Source organism: Schistosoma haematobium, chromosome ZW (genome assembly GCF_000699445.3).
Source record: "Schistosoma haematobium chromosome ZW, whole genome shotgun sequence".
Classification (NCBI taxonomy): domain Eukaryota; kingdom Metazoa; phylum Platyhelminthes; class Trematoda; order Strigeidida; family Schistosomatidae; genus Schistosoma; species Schistosoma haematobium.
In genome coordinates, this window is record NC_067195.1 from 21,233,832 (window position 1) to 21,253,828 (window position 19,997).

A 19,997-nucleotide genomic window follows, 5' to 3' on the forward strand; every position below is an offset into this window, starting at 1 on the left:
ACATGATAGAGAGTGACCATTTTTTAATTCAGTGGTACACAGTAGCTTTTTTACAATGAATATTAACTATTGAGACGCATCATGCACTTTGTTATATCACTAATTACATCATAGATTTCGATTATGAAGCGATACAATATTTTATCCGGATAGATCATCATGTTATTTCCCATGTTTCTTATCATTACTACCAGACAAGTCTTGTGAATGTCTTTTTAAATTAGAATCATCGATTTTGATCATGCACATACTGCAGTCTGAGGACTATTTTAATAGACAGCGCCTCAGGTAGATGGTCGATAGTTTTACTGTGAACAACTGAGAAGATTGATTTTATTTGCAGATGGTATTCTTAGGGTATTTAAATGAAGTGGGTTACTGTCAAAACTATAAGAGAGAAGACACCAGCTTCGTCATAGTACGAGAATCCTCAGCAGTGCATATCTTTAACTAGATTAAGGAGCGGATCCCAATTCCAATTTTTCTCGATTTAGAATAACGATCATTAGATTCCCTTGGTGCCTCCTTTATTCTCTTTATACCTCACTGGTAAAGATCACTCAGTAGAATCGCAAGGGCTAATCTCAATGTGAATCAATAGTGATCTCGCAATTTTGTTTTTGATGAGATGGTTTCATGGAGATTAATTCAACCTGCTGATGATATTTGTCATAAATTGTCATCAATTGAATCCTGTGTATCATCGAATCCCTACTAAGTGTCGTAGTGTTAAAGCACACGCCACAAGACCTGAAGCTTCTTGGTAGAATTTTGGTTGGTATTTGGTTGAGCATACTTGAACAGTCTATAAGTAGTGGTTGATTCCCATTAAATAACGATGATGTTTGATGGAATCTAGAACCTTAATTACTTCGTATATATAAATTGACTCAATTACCTTGGTGATAACGGAATAAAACAAGCCAAATATAAAGTGTGCTTAGGTTACATATGTTTCAGACACTCCTATGAACGGGAAAACTGAGAGAATGAATATGAAAATTAGTGCTTATTCAAGATCTGTGAATAAATAGTGACTCAGTTTTATATATTACTGGCTCCCCAAACGAGGCGAACATTACCTATAAGTCCTGGAGCTTTCCAAATAGAAGACAAACTAGTGATAAAACTTCCTTGTTAGAAATTGTGGATTTAATAATTGGACATTTGTTTGGTATAACAAATTTCAAGTGTACTCGTTAGAAAATACTTTTCCTAAGTAGCTAAGTAAAGAAATAATATTCTCGTAATAACAATCAGTGCATGTCAGTTATGAGTAATATGAAATGAAATCCGTGTAGTTCTTTTAATAAATGTTGAAATGCTTACCATCTGATGTATATTGTATTTTATTTTATAACATTTGAACATATAAGATAATACAACTCAACAATATGTAGAAAGGGTTTGACGAGTTAGCAAAAATATGCTCAGTTGTTAAGTTTTAATTAGGAGCTACCGTATGTACTCCACGTTTAAACAAACACTTGATAACAGACCGAATAGACTCTGTAAACTTTCTAAAGACTGATGCAAACATGTCTTTTTCCGGTTTGAAATAAAAGAATCCCACTAATAGGTCGAATGTACTTCTACATAAAAATATACTCCATATTAAATCAAAAAGATTCTGGTACAAATCTACATTGACGTTAATTAATCCAAGCATATGGGCGTTTTTTATGGTGTCAAATATGCTTCCAGGTAGGCCGAAAATTAGAAAGGTTGATGAATTTATAACTAGAAATAATGAACCCTTAATTTTTGTTCGATCAGCGTCATTGGCAGGCTTATTAGATGAATCTTGTTTTGTACTTCGAAGAATGCGTCTAAAGAAGGCCAGATTAATTAAGGTTGCCAGTATTAACTGTATTGGTGCTAAATGTGAACAGAACGCTCGAAAAAATAACAAGTATTCGCTCTTTGACTCAAACCAACAGTGGATTTTGTCTCCAATCTCTATTAATCCAGCTAGTATGAAGAATGGTAGCGCCATGGTAAAAGTTACAATAAAAATTACGGCAAGAAAAATCCGAGCGTATTTATTCGGCAGGTTGGCATATAGTACTGGTTTATAAACAGTTAAAGTTCTGTCTATTGCTGATCCAAGAACAATATTGCTAAATAGTGTAGAAGAGAAAGCCTGTGAGAAACGATAAATTTGACATGAAATTTGTGAATGATAATATACAAAGAAATAAGCTTCACCATTTGTTGTGTACGATAATCCTTTAGGTAGAAAATACGTAAACACTCCAAATACAATATACATCATTACAACTGCTACTAATAAGCCAGTATAGTATATTGATGAACGCTTCGTAGTTGCACTCATAACTTGAACTACTATCAGTGTGGTGTAGATTGGGACTGATGTGGATATGACTAAAGGTAGTATGTAAGCTGATATAAAACCAACTAATGTTGAGATTATGCACAATGCATCATTAATCTCTGTCCATTCAACTTTCAATAAATTACAGGTAAGTGTGACAGTCCATGGCGATTCTGTGAAAGGCCAGGTAGTTGCATTATATTTCATTTTTCTGTCTGTTGATTCTTTCAATGATATGTAAACACAAATGTATTTCTATGGAGTCCGATAGACGATTAATTCAATTTAATAACCAGTTCTATATGGCACACTGTGTTTAATCAGTCAAGCAAAACATGTAAATGCAGATAGTCAATTTAATTAGTGACTTGCAATAGTTTCGGTTGAATTTCACTTGTAATTCTTGAAATGACAAATGTTCCGTTAGCGTGAAGATAAATGTCACAGATCTGTTGAGTGTAAAACAAGAGAAATTAACTTCACTACTTTACAAAATCTATGATTTCTATTTCGGTTAGCTATTCTCACTAGATGAATTTACAAACATTAATGTTCCTTGATCTCATTGGTGTTTTTTTGTATAAATAGTTCCTCACCAATCATGTTACTCTAGGAATTTCCACTTATGTACTAGGATGTATACGTATTAATTTTTTATCCATAATCGCTTTTTTACCAATCACATATGAGCATTTATTTAGTGGTTTTGAGACCGTCGTGAGATATATGGTAATGTCTATTTTATTGAAAGGATTCATAAGATTATAAACTTTCAGACGAACGGTTTAATCTGATACAGTCAATAAATATCCACGATAAAGTGTTGAAAGCTTTGAAAATCTACAATTCTTCTGCAGTAAGATTTCTGATAAGTTTTCATCATTAATCTAACACTATTAAGTCTTTCATTTTTATAAGCTTATTAAGTATATAATATAAATCTGTTTTCGTCTCTGTTAAGGTGTTAGTTTTCCTTTAAAAGATTCATAGTAGTTTAATAATATTGGTTTTGCAATAGAACTTGCAGTTCGTTAAAAGTGAAGAAAACGTTTTCCTAATTTTGTTCACCTTGAAGAGTAATTTTGGTGAACACACTCAATCGACAGAATCTTAGTAAACTGAACTGAAATCGATAGTTTTTCATAAATAAGACGATCGATGAAACTCAGACTAATTTCCATTGTTCATTCCTTTAATTTTTTTCAGATTGCCTATCATATGAAAACGCAGTTGGTAGACCCAGAAAAGCACATTCCCAACAAATGATGGTTTTAAGAATGATAAAATATTCTCGTAAACCACTAATTAGTTCATCTTAACTGATAGCACCACAAACCTGAAAGTTGATGTATTGGAATTTGCTATTTGAAGAGATCACGAGATCGCTTATATCAGCGAACGGAACGAAGGATCAGTGACACAACGACAACATAAACTAACTATTCCGATACGTCTCAGCCTCGCTAACTAGAAGAAATTCACGTTCAGATAACGGAAAATGTATATTCCACAAACAGTCACAAGCACGAACAACAACAAGTACACAATTCAAGCGTATATATGCAGCATAAAAATGTCCTTGGGAAACGTCACAAAATAGCATATTAAAAGCGACAACGAACCCATGAAATTTACGGTCCTTTCAAGTGGGAAATACAATCTGAAGGTAAAAATGGGAGCTTTTGGCGTGAAAACGAGAAATTCAAATTTCCAAAATAAAATTACGGAAGTAAGACGTTTACTAAATGATTTTAGGGAATCTAGCATCCCAATAGAATCAAATGTACTTCCTTTAAAATTTAATTTTGCCACCTTACAGAGATCAGGACAAAATAAAATGTGAGTGGTTTTTCTTATTACTCTGAAATATTTTTGTAAAATTTGAATAATACACTTAATTCGTCAATGTTTCTAGCTATCATCATGAGTTCAAAGATTCATACTAAAAAATCTCAAGAAGAAACAAAATAAGGCTTCAATGCTTCCTGATTCTAGGGATATTCCAGATAACTCCCGTTGATAATAAGGATATTATTCAAACTAATTAATTACAGTTTCGTAGACAGTAGAACGAGTACTGGAGCACCAATTAAGTTAAAAGAGGTAACAGAAATTTCGTCAAATCAATGACATAAAAATTATGAAGGTACAAACTACATTAATCACTAAAACGAAGGGTACAAAAAAAGCTAATTACTTCGAAGGGAAAAAGAATTTAAACGAATAAACTAGAAGGCTGGAACAGAGTTGTGTTAGAAATCTAGAGCTTTATGTTAGCGATTCGTCTGTACCGTTGTGTAGATAGAAAGGCATGTCATTAATGCTTCCAATTGACTTCGCATAACTATTAAAGTCAATGCCGATCGAAACGATGTTAAGATGAAAATAAAGCTGTTAAATCCAATCTTTGTTATCTGAGATGCTACCATAAATATCACCGTCATTGTTATATGTTATACATCGGTATTAACCAAATTACTAACAATTATAATCGGTAAAATCGTTAATAATTTATCCTGCCGCATCTAGTTTTGAATGTCTGAAATTGACCTGTCAGAATAGTTTATATCAACTAATAATTTAATTCAATTTAGCAGAAAATGTTTTTTTTCGAAGTAATTACAAGACATGAACATGAAAAATTAAAAAAGCTAATCAGTATTTCATAGATTATATGTTTTAAACAATCTACCCTAGGTATCCATCATATGGATCATTCATGATTACAGTTATTGTTAAAATACATGTGCACACTTATTTTTAAATAGTTTTATCAACTGGATATTTGTCGGTAAATCCAGTAAACCGTGTTCTTTAGACAGTTTAGGAATTCTCTTGATCCCGAATTTCCATGTTTTCTCGATAAATGAATACTCATAATTTTCTGTGTACATTAGTTCAGTACAGATTGATTATATTATCAAATAATTAATATTATGAAGTACTTTGATGAAATATCAAAATGACATGGATTAATGTATCATTCAAAATGACATACTTATCGTACAAATTAGAGACCACTGTTAAATAATAAATATCAATAGAGATTATGATATTTTGCATAAAGTTGCATTTATTCTAATGTTTCCATATCTCATTGATGAAAATGTCTTAAATTAAGAACAATAAAATATGGAAAGTAAAATAGATAATACAATAATTCCAAAATATTTACAATCTGTTGATAAGGTTCTGATCTATCACTCATTGGTTCAAAATTTATTTAAATTATTGAAAGGTTTAGTTTTTTTTGAAGGATTTAATACGCCCTATTTTTTCACTGTGATATTTTTCTGTAAACGAACATTCTAAACATCCAAAACTGGCATATAAATACCTTTTAAACTTTAAAAACCTCATAAAATAATACAGTGACTTTTAGCTCAAAGGTTACAGTGAACAAAATTAATTCAATATCTTCACGTTGGTTTTTGAACAAACCTTAACAAAGCATCGAAACTTTACAGGTATTCAGAATGATTGTATAAATTGCTAAATTCTAACAAGGCAAAAGTCATTTGGACAATTCCGATTTTTTTGTGAAGAAATGTTATGAATGTATGAAGCATCTCTTAATTTTACAGATTATGCGTCGAAAGTTTTTCGTCAGTGTGATTTATTGAAAAATGAGTCGTCCTATAAACAACAAGTTAGATGTGTTGTATCAACAGTTGTTTCATTTTGGTGTGGATATGTTTTACCTATTTTCAGTTTGATTACGATAATGATAAACTTATACATTGGATTTTATACTGTTGTAAGGGCAAACAAGGTGCCTAGACAAATGATTTATATCTCCGGAATATGCTTGTCAAGTGCAATAGCAAATATTATGTTTGTATGGTTATGGCAATTTACAGTCAGAGGTTTACCATATATATCACGTGGAACTATATTTTTTTCATTATTGAATGTATCACCAATGACCTGTCGCTTTCAGCGTTATATGTATGCATTTAGTTCAACAATGATGTGTAATATGCATGTATGTGCTTCACTAGACAGATGCTTAACTATATACATTCCGACTAAAATGAAACGCTTCCCAAAATTATATGGATGGTATATTCACATCGCGGTATTATTATTAAGTGCATTAATGATGATACCATTCGTATTTAGAGTCGACTGGCGTCTGGTTGACGAGCGTATTTTGTGTTGGGTGGATTTAAGTGATCAGTATGTACAAGGTTATCACACATTATTTTCAAATTTAGGACTTATTCAAACAATTTTCTTAATAATGACTGATTTAGCATTTTTGCTAAAAGTACGCAAACAATTATATAAAAATCCTTTAAGTAAATTAAATGTAACTGATAAAAAGTATATCCAACGTTCGGTACTCTTAATTATTTCATCCATTTCTTTTATAATTATCGCATTATGTCAAGCGGTGTTCTATTCATTGGCACGATTCAATTATACACTTGCTGACGTCAACGAAACTGGTGTTGATTATGATATAGGAGACTTTTTCTGGTACTTGAATTCCATACGAGAATTACTGGATATTTATATTTATTTCAAGTGTTTTAAATTACTTCGCAACAGTTTATTGTGCACCTCTCAAAGGTTATCTAAAGGATCTTTGTTTAAATCCGATCAACCACAAATTTCACGAAGCTATTAGTAACCGTTAAATTAACGATAAAATCCACATTCATAACATTTTGTTTCTCTGTTGATGACTAGAATGTCTATCTATTGTTTTAGCTGAAGTTAAATTTGGTTTCACTGCCTATTTCGAAAATATAAAAGTTATATGTATAAATACATATTTCGGTAATAGTGAACAGTAAATTTAGATGGTAATTGCTAAGTGTTTCTGCTAAGAACGATTGATCAGTTTTATAAAATATTGTGGAATTTATATTGTCTATCTTAAACTATATAAAAATACTACAATTCATTCATCTGTATTATTTCTAATAAATAATCCTAACCATTGAGTAGACATTAATTAAAAATGTTCCACTTCTTAGTCACTTTCAACTTGTCTAAGGAAATTTCATGTTCGCTTATGTTAAAAAAAAAACGTATAAAAAAATATAATTATCCTGAAGTTTGGTCTATTTAAAAGACATTAGATTTAATTATTAACTCCACCTTTAGTTCTTTTAGAGTTGCTTCCGGTTCCAAGCCCGGGTAAAGCAGGAGAGTTGGGCATGGGATCGGTAACCCCATCCCGTAGAATACAAACTTGCTAAAAAACGACAACCACATCAAACAAATTAAGCCATTCAATCTCTACCCTCCGAGTTAAAGGAAGAACTATGACGCCTCATCATGAAAGTCGATATTCTTCGGGAGTCATGAGGAATAAAGTGGACAGGTTGGATGCAACTAGACGATTTGGGCTTCTCAGATGACCTGGCCCTTCCATCCCATACACAACAACAAATGCAGGTCATGACAAACAGTGTGGCAGCAGCCTCTGAATCAGTAGGCCTCAACATACAGAAGGGAAAAGCAAGATTTCGAAATTCGACACGGAGAACAACAACTCACTCAAACTTGATGGTGAAACTGTGGAAGAGGTGGAAACTTTCACTTATCTGGAAAGCATCATCGATGAAAGTGGGGGATCTAGTTCAAAATTTATTTATGACATGTATTACAGCAATGCAATGCATCGGCCGGGAACTTTTAGTTCTTCTTAGGTGGACATCCTGTTGATTTATGAACAGTGCATTTACGATCATTTCCTGTGTTATAACGAATTGATTATCACCATCTTCAACTAAAGAAAGTAAAATGGAAACAGAGAGCACAGAAGAACAAAGCAATAACTACTAAAATATGTCAACCAGGTCTACCATAATGCATATGTCATATGACTCAGGAATATACCGTTAATCTTAGATATTATTCAAATTAGTTAGGGTTGTCAGGGACGGTGTTAACGTAAAGTAACAGCAGGTAGGTTGTTTTACTCAGCAAATTCAGTAACAAGAATGGCTAAACATTTAAAGTTCCCATAATCTCACTTGTGGAATAAGATACACTTACAGGTGCCAAAATATTTAATGCATTTTCAGAGGAGCAGTATAAACCAATGCATCTAACAAAGGATAGAGGTGATTTTATCTTACGGATAGATTGTGGTAGATTATTTCAAAGTCTGGAAAATTTACAGGTAGAATAATTTATATAAATAACTTAGGAGTAACGGGTATCGTAATTAGCTGCTTCTGAATAATGAATTACTTGACCGGATGTAAAGGATAGTTTATTAAGTATTTTGAAGAAAAAGATGAGATTTAGTTTGAGTCTCCCCTTCCATAAAGGGTCGAGCCCAAGTTTATTACATCTGGAATTATAATTCGAGGTACAATCAGTTCTAAGAATCCGAAGTGTAAATCATCTCTGTACTAATTCCAAACTTAATTTATCATTTATGTGCACACTACTAAGAATAAATTTGCAGTATTCTAGGAGTGATGGAACACAAACTTTGTACATCGAAATCCGTGACTCATTGTTATAAAAGTTGAGAGTTGAAGGTCCTTTTCAATACATGTTCTGTAAACGACAAATCGTGGAAGTATCTAAGTTCTAAGTCTACTACTGTTTGTAACGTAGATAACATCTCAATATTTATGGTAAGACTTAAGTTGAGTGATGCATTGCCGAGGCATATCCATCCACATTTGCTGTGTTAAGCTCCAGCTGCCATTTTGAGCACCACTGCGCTACCTTGTTAAGCTCTATGCTAATGTGATTTCGCATAATGTTCAGCTCATGAGGAGAAAATGAATACACTACTTTAAGATCATCTGCATATAGAAGGGGCTTCCCAAACAAAAACATTCACAAATATCATTGATAAAAACTAGAAAGAAAGACACTACTTTGTATTACAACACTTCTAACAGGGACAGCGTTCGACAAGGGAGAGTTATTTTTAACTATTTGATGTCTATGGTTGATGAAGGAATTAAACCGAACAAGCAGAGAGTTTTGGACCCTGTAAAATGTGAGCTTATTTATGAAACGTTGGTGGGTAATCATGTCGAACGGCTTAAAAATGTCAAAGTATGACACTAAGATTAGATATCCTTGGTGACGTTGAGAAAAGACCATAATTAAAGAAGTTAAAGTGGCATGTCATACAAGATTGATTTCCAGGAAATCTATGCTGAGAATCGTTGATAAATTTTTCAGTGACTAAATAGTTGGAGAGTTCGTCGCCAATAATTTTTCCCATAATCCTAGAGATAACTGGAGTAATATTTATTGGCCGATAATCGTTCATGTCAGTCTCATCTCCCGATTTGTAACGCGGTATTTTGTACGCAGTTTTCCGACAGTAACGGCAAGTACCTAATTCCATAGAGAGAGAGAGAGAGTAAACAGCTTTAGAAGAAGAAGTGGAATATCTGGACCACCATATTTGTAGAGAAAGAATGAAATCCCATGACCTCTCGAAACTTTAAGGGAATTTATAGCCTTACTGATTTTCAAGCATGTGAAGAAGATAGATTTTATTGCGTTACTAGTTACGTATATGACTTTTGAAACAGTGCCATTTAGGAATTCTTTACCATTCGCAGAAATATCACTGAAAAGGTCTGCTATAGTTTCAGAGTCGCATATAAAAGTACTGTTATGCAGGATGCATGGCATTTCAACATTTTGAGTTACTTTAACGCGTCTATTGAAACGGAGAATTAAGTTTTGTACTTTTGAGGTAGAATTAAAGTCTAACAGCTCTTCATTAATGGATTTTAACCTGTGCTTCTCTTTAATTTGATTAAAAATTATTGTTATTTGTGCAGCTGCCATGAAATCGTTTGACTTAAAATAACGTTACGATATTTAACTGGTATATACAATTCGTATGCTTTACTATACCAGTACGTTTTAAGAGGTTCACAGGAATCTAAACGAGAGTTAACGATCAGATAGAATGTGTCGATGAAATCCACAAGACTAGTATACGAGAAAAAGTTATCACAGTCTGAGAATTTAACCAGTGGTCCCAGTCAGCATGCTTATAGTCTCTATATTGACGGGTTTTTTGCATGGGTTGGTTATAAGAGCGATAGACAGGGAGAGCACAAACTACTACTTTATGGTCATTGTTTTCAAATTCTTTGTATACTTATACAGATAGCGGGATAACATCTCTACTGAATATTACATCAAATATATTATCACCCCATCTTGTGGTACGAACCAACTATGACTAGCAGTGCATGTTAATGGTTGCCGAGACTTCATTATTACATGACTGACAACTACAGGTATTCCAGTTGATTCCAGGGTAATTGAAATCTGTAATAACCTTAGCATTGTAGTTTAGAGCAGATGAATGTATAAATGCACAATAAAATCATTCACAATATCCGAACTATCGGGAGCTCTAAATATACATCTCAGTAGTAGACTGTTATTCAGAGTGTTGACTGATATCCCGATCTATTCAGATAAACTATTCAGGATACTGTCTTCAACTTGATTAGTTGTTAGGGTATCCGAAGCATTAGTTTCTTTGTTTCGGCGATAGAGTAGATAACTTTTGATATTTAATTCTGAATCAAATAACACTACTACAGTGATAAGTATGAAATTTTGGCTAGTAAAGCTAAGGTTTTCAGGGCTTAAATTTTGTTTTGAAGTGAACGTTCATTGAAAAGTGATAAGTTTAAAAGGGGAGTATGGAGTGCAGTAAAAACCGACAGCTTCCTTATCGGTGTTATGCATTTTAGATTTGCCTGGACTATGGTTTAATATGTTTGACTGATCATATGGGCTATATCATGAAAAACTTTAGTGCTAGTGGGACCAGGGATTTCTGAAGACAAAAAAATTATTATTTTGATAAGGTAGAATAATTTTCTGAACTTGACTTGATGGAGAGTTAGGAAAGGCATCTGCTTGTTGGGGTTGGGTTGATGGTGCATAACCTAGTAATCCATCCTGTCTATTGGGAAAGTGATAAGAAAAGCTAAAACTTGTGGATTTAATATTTAAAACCTTTGGACGTATCCGTGGGACACGTCGTTTCTCTGCGGTCTGTCTAATATTAGGCCTGCTTACACGACGGTCGTGATGGCCGTCTTGTGCGACATTTTCTATTCAACGTTTGAACGAAAAAAGTATTGTCCACAAGATTTTTGACTAGTTTCCAAAGCCACGTTATGACTCATCTTTATGTTCTTAATAGTAATGACCTGTGAAAATGGTTCACTTAAATTACTTTACAAAAGCAGTTGAGCTTATATCGGATGACTATCGAAACTTTTGTCATTTCTTTAACTACTATTCAGTATATCAAGGGTTACCTGGTTGAGAAGCAATTAAGAATAGAGAGTAGCCTCACGATATATCTTAGTGTGTTGGAATGGTATCAGTTATATCCTAATGCTTATCTGCAAACATAGGGACATATTACTGATGAAACTTAGTTTAATTTCCCGCCAGGTTTAGTGATTCACTTTATTAAAAAAACTGCCTGTTGGTCATTCCTTGTTAACATATCATCCAGCCTTATTCTGCTTTCTGCTCACGTCTCTGTATGTGCCCTAATCAGTAATTAAGACAAATAATGACGTTTTGGTTCCTTTAGACTAATAACAAACTACGGAGAAATATTTTTTTAATCTAGTTTACATATTTCTGACTGATTTAAATATTCCTCTTGTAGATAGTGTGTTTACGGAAATGTAGGTGAATTAAAAGGCTACTGTCTCTGAAATACCCATTTTATGGGGCGATAGAGTGCTTGTTAAGAAAAATATTTGACAATAATGGATTTTATCAGAATGGGTTTTTTCAACCTGTGAAATTTCTAAAAATCTCCACAAAAAAAAACATTCTGATAATAATCAACTGCTCACTAGTGACTGACTTCAGGAGATACTTCAGGAGTTCTAGTGGGAAGCCGTTACCAGTGGAGTCCAACCAGGTCTGTTGTGAGATATCAGCTCACTGAAGACAATGGTGTACGGTGGCGCAACTTCGTGGATTGGTTGAAGTTAGACATTAACACCGTTGGATGCCGGCTCAGTGGTCTAATGGTTAGGTGCTCGCGCGCGAGAGCGGTAGGTCCTGGGTTCGAACCCCGCGGCGTGTGGGGTCGTGGGCGCGCCCTGCTGGGTCCCATACTAGGACGAAACGGCCGTCCAGTGCTCCCAGATTTTCCATATTGGTCTAGCTTCAATTGACTCATGATTTCAACCTGTGAAATAATTGATTTGTTTGTACTTCTAGATCAATTACATTTAGGTTAGATTTCTAATCTTACGTAACTATAAAACTGACCTCACGGGCAGAATTTACACAATAATCCTCAACCCAGTATAAAGTCTATCACAAAATGCATGTAAAACCATGAGTTTTAAATGGTTAAACTTGCTGTTCAAAGCAAGACTCTGAAACATGTTGACTAGTTTGTTTCTAGCCATAGGAAAATCTAAACATTTAGGTTGTACTTAAACTCAATGGTGATAACGTAGCGAAAATGTGGATGAGACGCTAATGAAGAGCGTCATTCAACTAAGGATAATATCGAGCAAGATTTTATTATTCGTGCAATCGCATTTACTATTCTTAGTGAAAATGAGTGAGCTGCATCATAGTCATCCACTTCAAAGTTACTAAGTATTATGATCTTTGAAACCACAAACTGACATGAGTGTCTTCTGTTTCATGATGTGGACACACCTCATACATACAAAGATTGATTACGCGGCAGAAACAAGAACTTCGTTCTTCTTTAGTCATAGTTTTCAGAATACTCTAATAGGCTGAATAGCTGCGGTCATATTTCCAGCCTTTACATGTTGACCATACCGTACGGTGATCGTGTGCAACTCCATCACTTGAAATTTTCGACATTTCCTCATCTGAAAACCAGGCAGAACAGTACTACTTGGTTAAAATATCTAGGTGAGTAATTTCACCAAAGTTCACTCCTTAACATGTTGTTTAGACTTAAAAGTGTTTTTGAAGATCACTTGTGTAAATGATAATATTGTAGACCGTCCCATTGTCACCGAAATCTCTGCTCTTGAAGGCTCTTCTGGAGTACGTTGCTACACGCTTATAATTAGATGAAACTAATCCTTACAACGCCGTTAATTCTAATAATCATTGAGGTTTTGCTATTGATCTGAAATACCGCTCACGAAACCTTTTGATTCAAGGAAAATTGTATGAATTTGGGTGTACTGTTGTTTCTGGAAAAGATTTCATTCAAAGATAAAATTAAACTTGTACACAATTTTTCGTGGTGTCTTACAACATATTGTCGAAAATTCTGTCTAAGGAATATACAACTATTTCTGATTTAAAATTTCATTGAGATGCTTAAAGCAATTAATCTTAATAAGATGCTGAGTTCGGAAATGATTGAAATGTTGAAATATATAAGGGCAGTACGAGAAGAGAGTCAAAATACAGAGTGATACACTAAAACGACTATGGTGTTTGATTGGACTAATGATTCCTTTGTACTTGTTGAATGTTTGATCTCGGATTCCAAATACAGTACATTCGTTTGTGCTTTTCTAGTACTTCTTGATCCAATTGCGTTATTTCTGGGATTCTTAGTTCGTGCTATAACTCAAATACTCCTAATAATCATAACGACATATAGTGATCATGGACTAAAAAAGCGTTTCTGTTCTCCTAATAATACATTTAAAAGACTGTTGTTCATATCATTGTAATAAATGGCAGCAAACTAAATCATTTTAAACACGTTTATCTATTACCTAAGTTGCATAATCTAATTGTCGGTTCGTTCTAGTACGCTAAACTTTCAGACAATCAATTATTTGTGACCTGAACTAACTCTTGAGCCAACGCAACATAAAACACTCTATAATTATTTAGCCGATTAATTTTAAATTGTCTCTAATGTTTAGGGTAGTATTGGCTTTGACAAATACTGGTCGTTTATTTCAACTCACTCACATATGCATATGATTATTTACTGACAATTACTGATTATTCAGGCGTGGATTCGAAGTGTTACTTCAGTCTACACAAATAGCTAGATCATTTGAAAATATATTGTACTTTACGAAGTATTTTTTTTACAGAGTTAGATATGTTATTCTTAAATGATCTCAAGCATCCCGTATTACTTCATTGTAATTGGGTGGACAACATTTTCCATAGTAGTTCATAAATATACACAGAATAAAACCAGTGACTTCCCTGAAAAGGTTAGTGTTTGAGTGTTCATTTCTTTACGAAGTTTCTTCTAATAAATGAATTAGTCTTTACAAAATACTGAGTTATCTATTTTCACAGCATTTAACAGGATTAATTTCACTTAATGTCATGTCACGAAAACAAGTATTGTTCTTAACTTTGATTTTATAGTTAACATCACGGAGTGATCTTATTCAAATATTCATTAAAAAACAGGAAGCTCTGGAAATCTTTTTCTTCCCATTACAGGATCATTCAGAAGTGTGTGTCCATTTTCCAACCAGAGACCTGATCCAGAAATTTAGTACTCTCGGTGGTTGCTTAACCAATAGGCCGCTGAGTTGGTTCACATGCTTAGCTCCAGTCAGTCCGCGATATTGCGCAACTGTCACCAAACATCATCGGTGGGTGACTGATTCACACCCAGCATGGTTTAGCTCCGCTCGTCACGGATTCCTACCAGAAGTTCTAGAATAACCTCTCGAAACTACTCATTAGCGAGCATATGATTATTATTACCGTAAAACGTTGATAGAGATTGTTGGATTTTACAGCTAACATCACAGACCGTTCTTAATAGACTTGCGGATAGGCACTGTTAAAGAGTTCCATACTACAAAGAAGTAACTGTCTAGTGCTTCCTGATTTTCCATGGTTGTTTATCTACGATTAGTCTGTGATTTTAGCTATAAAATTCAACAATCTTCATAAACCCACCACAATAATCCTAATTTCAATGTTAATCCAATAGATTATCATCAGTTAGTCCATATCTTTTGCTTCAATTGGTCGAATTTACCTACTTAAAATGGAATAAGTCTTAAAAGTTTACAATCACTTTATCATTTCTTAAACGCCTACTTATTAATCTGATAAATGTTGCGAATAATGAGCGTAAATTCTATTCAACTTAATATATATATATATATATATATTCTTCTTAAATAAATGTTTATTTGACCTCCCTATACTTAAAATCAAGTAATCATATTTAAGTTGAGGTCATAATACACTTCAATATGATTTTACATAACTGAAAACAAAAATGGATGAATCGATTTGCATAATTAAATTGCAGATTTTACTTTCATGTCAAGTTTTCCACAAAAATCCATGATGTTTTGAATTATTTTCAAGAAATTATAAAACAATTTCATGCCAAAAAAAGAAATTTCTTCCAAAAGATTGAACATTCAATTTATATTAAATATCACCTTTTAAATTGTGATATTGAAGGTGAATATTTAATGCATTTATTCAGAACTTTAAAACCTGTTTCTAACATGGTAACAATTAATTTGGTGTTGTAATGATAATATAATGTATTAATGGACTGAGTATAAATTGCTCAATTGACAAGAAATTACTTTATGTTAATTAATATTTATTGATATACTAAGTATGAATTCAAGTGAATTAATTTTTATTGAAAGACCTCAAAGAATATTTCAAGATTGTATGTTACTTGTACAAAATTATACTTATATTCAAGAGCTGAAATGTTTATCATCTAAAACAATCGGTACAATAGTTGGTTATCTTATACCAATTTTTAGTATACCTTGTATCATGATTAATTTATTCATTGCTATTAATGTGATGATGAAAGGTAAAAAAGCATCACGTCAACTTATTTATATTGCTGGTATATGTTTATCAAGTGCAATAGCAAATATTATGTTTATATGGTTATGGCAGTATCCTTCTTATGGTTTACCGTATACAACAAATGGAACCAAATTTTTTTCATTCCTAAATATCTCTATTACTTCATGCCGTTTTCATCGTTTTATGTATTCATTCTCAGCAACATTGATGTGTAATATGCGTGTATGCGCTTCATTCGACAGATGTTTAGCTATATGGAAACCAATAAAGTTGAGAAAATTTCGTCATCATTATGCTTGGTACGTTTATGGAGTTGTCATTTTTATTAGTGCAGTACTAATGATACCATTTGCTACTGAAGTTAATTGGATACCGACAAAATACGGCTTGCAATGTTGGGTTCTGAGTACCAATGTATACATACAAATACATCATGCATTTCTTTCAAATTTAGGTCCTGTACAAACTATGATATTGATAGTAATTGATATAACATTTGCCTTCAAATTCCGTCAACAACTGAAAAAGCATAGAACAGATGGAATAGATGTTACAAGTAGTAAACAAATGCATCGTTATTTACTGTTGTTTATATCAGCTGTATCGTATAATATACTAGCTGCAACACAATGTATATTTTTACTACTTGCACGTTTAGGTACTGTTAGTTTCATTAAATTTGAATCAGGTCTTGCTTATAACATATCAGATATTTTATGGTATTTAAACTCATTAAGAGAAGTACTTGATTTCGTCATTTATCATAGATGTTTTCATGTATTCAGTGGTATTACATCAAGAATATCTAAAATGTTTCCTTACAAATCAAAAGAAACTATTTCAATTAGTCGTGATATTAGTAAAATAAGTATTGCATCCGCCTACAATTATTAACTTGCACATTACTGATAACATATCTTTGTAACTGGAGACAATAAAAATAATGTAGAAATATATTTTAAACTTTTATATGTCCTAGTTATTGTATTAAATTCCTATCTTGTAGACCTATTGAAATGAAAACCTTCAGATTTACTATAATCAAATTTAGAAATTTTAAAATGTCCCTTATTAAATCATTAAAAAGAAAGGATTTGAAGTAAATTCAACGTTTCGCCTGACAATCTGGTCCAAGCTTTTCCCTGATTAAATGTTTTAATTTTATGAGTATACCTGATTTTTAAATGAAATTAAATTTAAAGATAACTATTCATGATTTTTAAGCTAACTGAAAAATGCTTTACTTAGATGTTTGATAAATATCTGGTTAATTTGAATATCACGCTAACTATAGTTTGATGTAAACTTGAAAACTGTCAAAAATCTGTGTGAATCTTTCATTAATAAACAATAAATACTTTGCTGATAATAAACAGAGAAACCGTGGAATTTCCCACTTAGTAATATATCATTCATAATAGCATACGCGAACATAAACTTCTTTCATAGCTTAGTGAATTTCATAGGTCTAGCCTTTGTATTCCATATGTGCTATCAAGATAAGATTTCGTCCCAGATTCAGTTTATTAGAAAACCTGAAACAAACAACGAAGGAAATCCACTGTACCATCGATGAAGAAATAAAGGCGATTCGACGATGAGACATTTTCCGACGATTTCATCTTAAGATGTTCAATCGTATTTCTAATTAATATGTTTACTTAAAATGATAATCCATAATAAGATGGAAATGTGTCGTCATTAGGAACAATTACAGCAACAATAATGTAAAGCTTTAAATACCGAACATAATGGTTTGAAATCAAATAAAGTGATGATTGATTTGACTACTTTAAGTGATTTTATGTCATTAGCTTATAAAAAAACCAAATATTGAAAGGAAGTTATATAGTGATTCAGGGGCTAGTGAAAAGTGTTAAGGTGAAAGTAGTTTATAGGTGAGTAATAGTTTTCTGTTTGATAAAAATTAAGAACAGAATGATTAAATGTTTTAATAATAGCTAATAAATAATCGTAAAATATGATTGAAAAGGACTCAAAAAACGTAAGAGTTTATTGAGAATGGACGATAGAAAGGAATGCTAAGACCACTGTAGAATGAGGGACTGAATAAGTTGTATACGTAAACAAAGATTAGCCTTGAGTCGATGGATGGCTAATGCCCCTGCTGTACACGAGTTTTTATTCGCATTCTTCGAGAACCTATTCTTCTAACTATAATTAACTTAGAAGAAAGGTTCCGGGAAAGCAGTAAAACCATAACTAACCAGATATTCCAGGATTAACCTCCGACTGACAATCTTAGCTTTTTAAATAACCAGCCATGGTAAGATTAGAAAATCTTAGTAAAAAAACTCATTTATAACTCTTAGAATTTATTTAAAGGGAATCCTTTACCAATACCGATTATTTTGTTGATTAAAGTCCCGGGATTTGTTTTTAACTTGGTTGTTTAACTCTGTCTACAGATTTCTTTATAACACTTTTCTTGGCAATTTACTTAGTTAATGGGGGTTAGTCACCAGATTTTAAAAATCCCTAATAAAAGTATCTTTTCCTACATTCTTCGGTCCTTCTTCCTTTTATTCCAACCTTTATTATTTTTATTACTTCTGTTTTTTTCTCCCACTCTCCTTTCTTTGTTTTTTCACTCTTTTTCTCACCTATTTATTCTAACTCTCCTCACTCTTTTCCGGAATTTTCACTTCTTATTTTAATTTTCCTTTTTATTATCTTTATCCCAATTCTTCTCGCTTCATCTTTTCTTCTTTCTAGAATTCTTCTCTTCAAACTTATTCCAGTCTTTTGCCTATGTTTCTTCCACATTGTTTTCTGTTCGTTCTCAAAAAGCATTTATGTCTTTAGCCTACAGTGAATACGAGAAAGTTAGATTTGGTAAAATGATCAGTTTTCGATTTAGCTTCATTAAATAAATGACCTTTTAAAAAAATTACTTTTAATCTATTATGAAGGTAAATACGTTCTTCACTTATTTCTGATAAATACGAAATCAGTTATTTTCAAGGTTATTAAGAAAAAATAAAGTTCATTTATTCCGGCCTAAAAATAAAAAAAATTTAAAGTTCATAGAAGTGTTTGATTAATTTTGAAATAGCAATTTTGATTGTACGGTCTGTCAATTTAATCTCAAACAAAGGACTAGATGAAAATAATGCAATTATCCGTCAGCTTCTATGGTAACTAAATAATCTAATAATATATCAAATACTGAATGTTTTACATAAAATAAAATAATTCAATACAGAGGTTGCATAAATAACTATATCACCAAAAATTATCTCGGATAACACTCAATCTAAAAGAGTTCTAATTGATGAGATGGTGATTTTTCGCTTTTTTGTTTATAATAATGACTTGATGATTGGATTTATCAACGTTGTTTACATTTGTATGTTTGTTTTATTAAAAAGAGGAAGTTAGATCTTAAAACATTGATTTTTGAACATGATACAGAAATACTTACTTCACGTCGGACGGTTACTGAAAGAGAAAGCCATGTACAACAAGAAAGCTCTTCGAGGTCATGAGAAGTGTAGCTTTTACCAATTGAAAATTATATATTATTTCCTATTTACTTACATCAAATATGCTACAATGTACGAATCACCTAGTCGGAAGGAAAACGGAATACGAATTTTTCTACCAATGTTTTACGTAAAAAAATACATTCAACATGGTTCTACATAATTTATTTTGTAAAGAAGATCTTTTATCCTACATTAAATAATTAATCCCTTAACATTAGCTAGACAGGAGATATTCCCCATAAAAGTTTCACTTCTCATTGAAAATTATCAAGATTCTGCCATATACACAGGCGTAATCCTCCGAAATTGCTAATCAGTTATTATGTAGACGAAAATCAGGTAAAAATGATACTCGTGTTCTGAGTTATAACTGCCGC

General features: G+C 32.5%; 3 protein-coding genes across 3 annotated transcripts; all 3 read left to right on the top strand.

Annotated features, from left to right (window-relative positions):
• Positions 1-1,444: 1,444 nt before the first annotated feature.
• Positions 1,445-2,542, top strand: MS3_00003013 (uncharacterized protein). The gene has a single exon (XM_051210688.1). It carries the CDS (start codon positions 1,683-1,685, stop codon positions 2,076-2,078), a length of 396 nt encoding a protein of 131 aa, XP_051070706.1. The 5' UTR covers positions 1,445-1,682; the 3' UTR covers positions 2,079-2,542.
• A 3,349-nt stretch (positions 2,543-5,891) lies between these two features.
• Positions 5,892-6,968, top strand: MS3_00003014 (uncharacterized protein; the record flags this gene model as incomplete). The annotated part of the gene is made up of 1 exon (XM_012941127.1): positions 5,892-6,968. One exon carries the CDS (start codon positions 5,892-5,894, stop codon positions 6,966-6,968), a length of 1,077 nt encoding a protein of 358 aa, XP_012796581.1.
• Positions 6,969-15,904: 8,936 nt separating this feature from the next.
• Positions 15,905-17,005, top strand: MS3_00003015 (uncharacterized protein; the record flags this gene model as incomplete). The annotated part of the gene is made up of 1 exon (XM_012941126.1): positions 15,905-17,005. One exon carries the CDS (start codon positions 15,905-15,907, stop codon positions 17,003-17,005), a length of 1,101 nt encoding a protein of 366 aa, XP_012796580.1.
• Between the last annotated feature and the right edge of the window lie 2,992 nt (positions 17,006-19,997).

Excerpts from the sequence above, each read along its gene's own strand:
- MS3_00003013 (XM_051210688.1), top strand. The coding sequence starts at position 1,683 with ATGGTGTCAAATATGCTTCCAGGTAGGCCGAAAATTAGAAAGGTTGAT.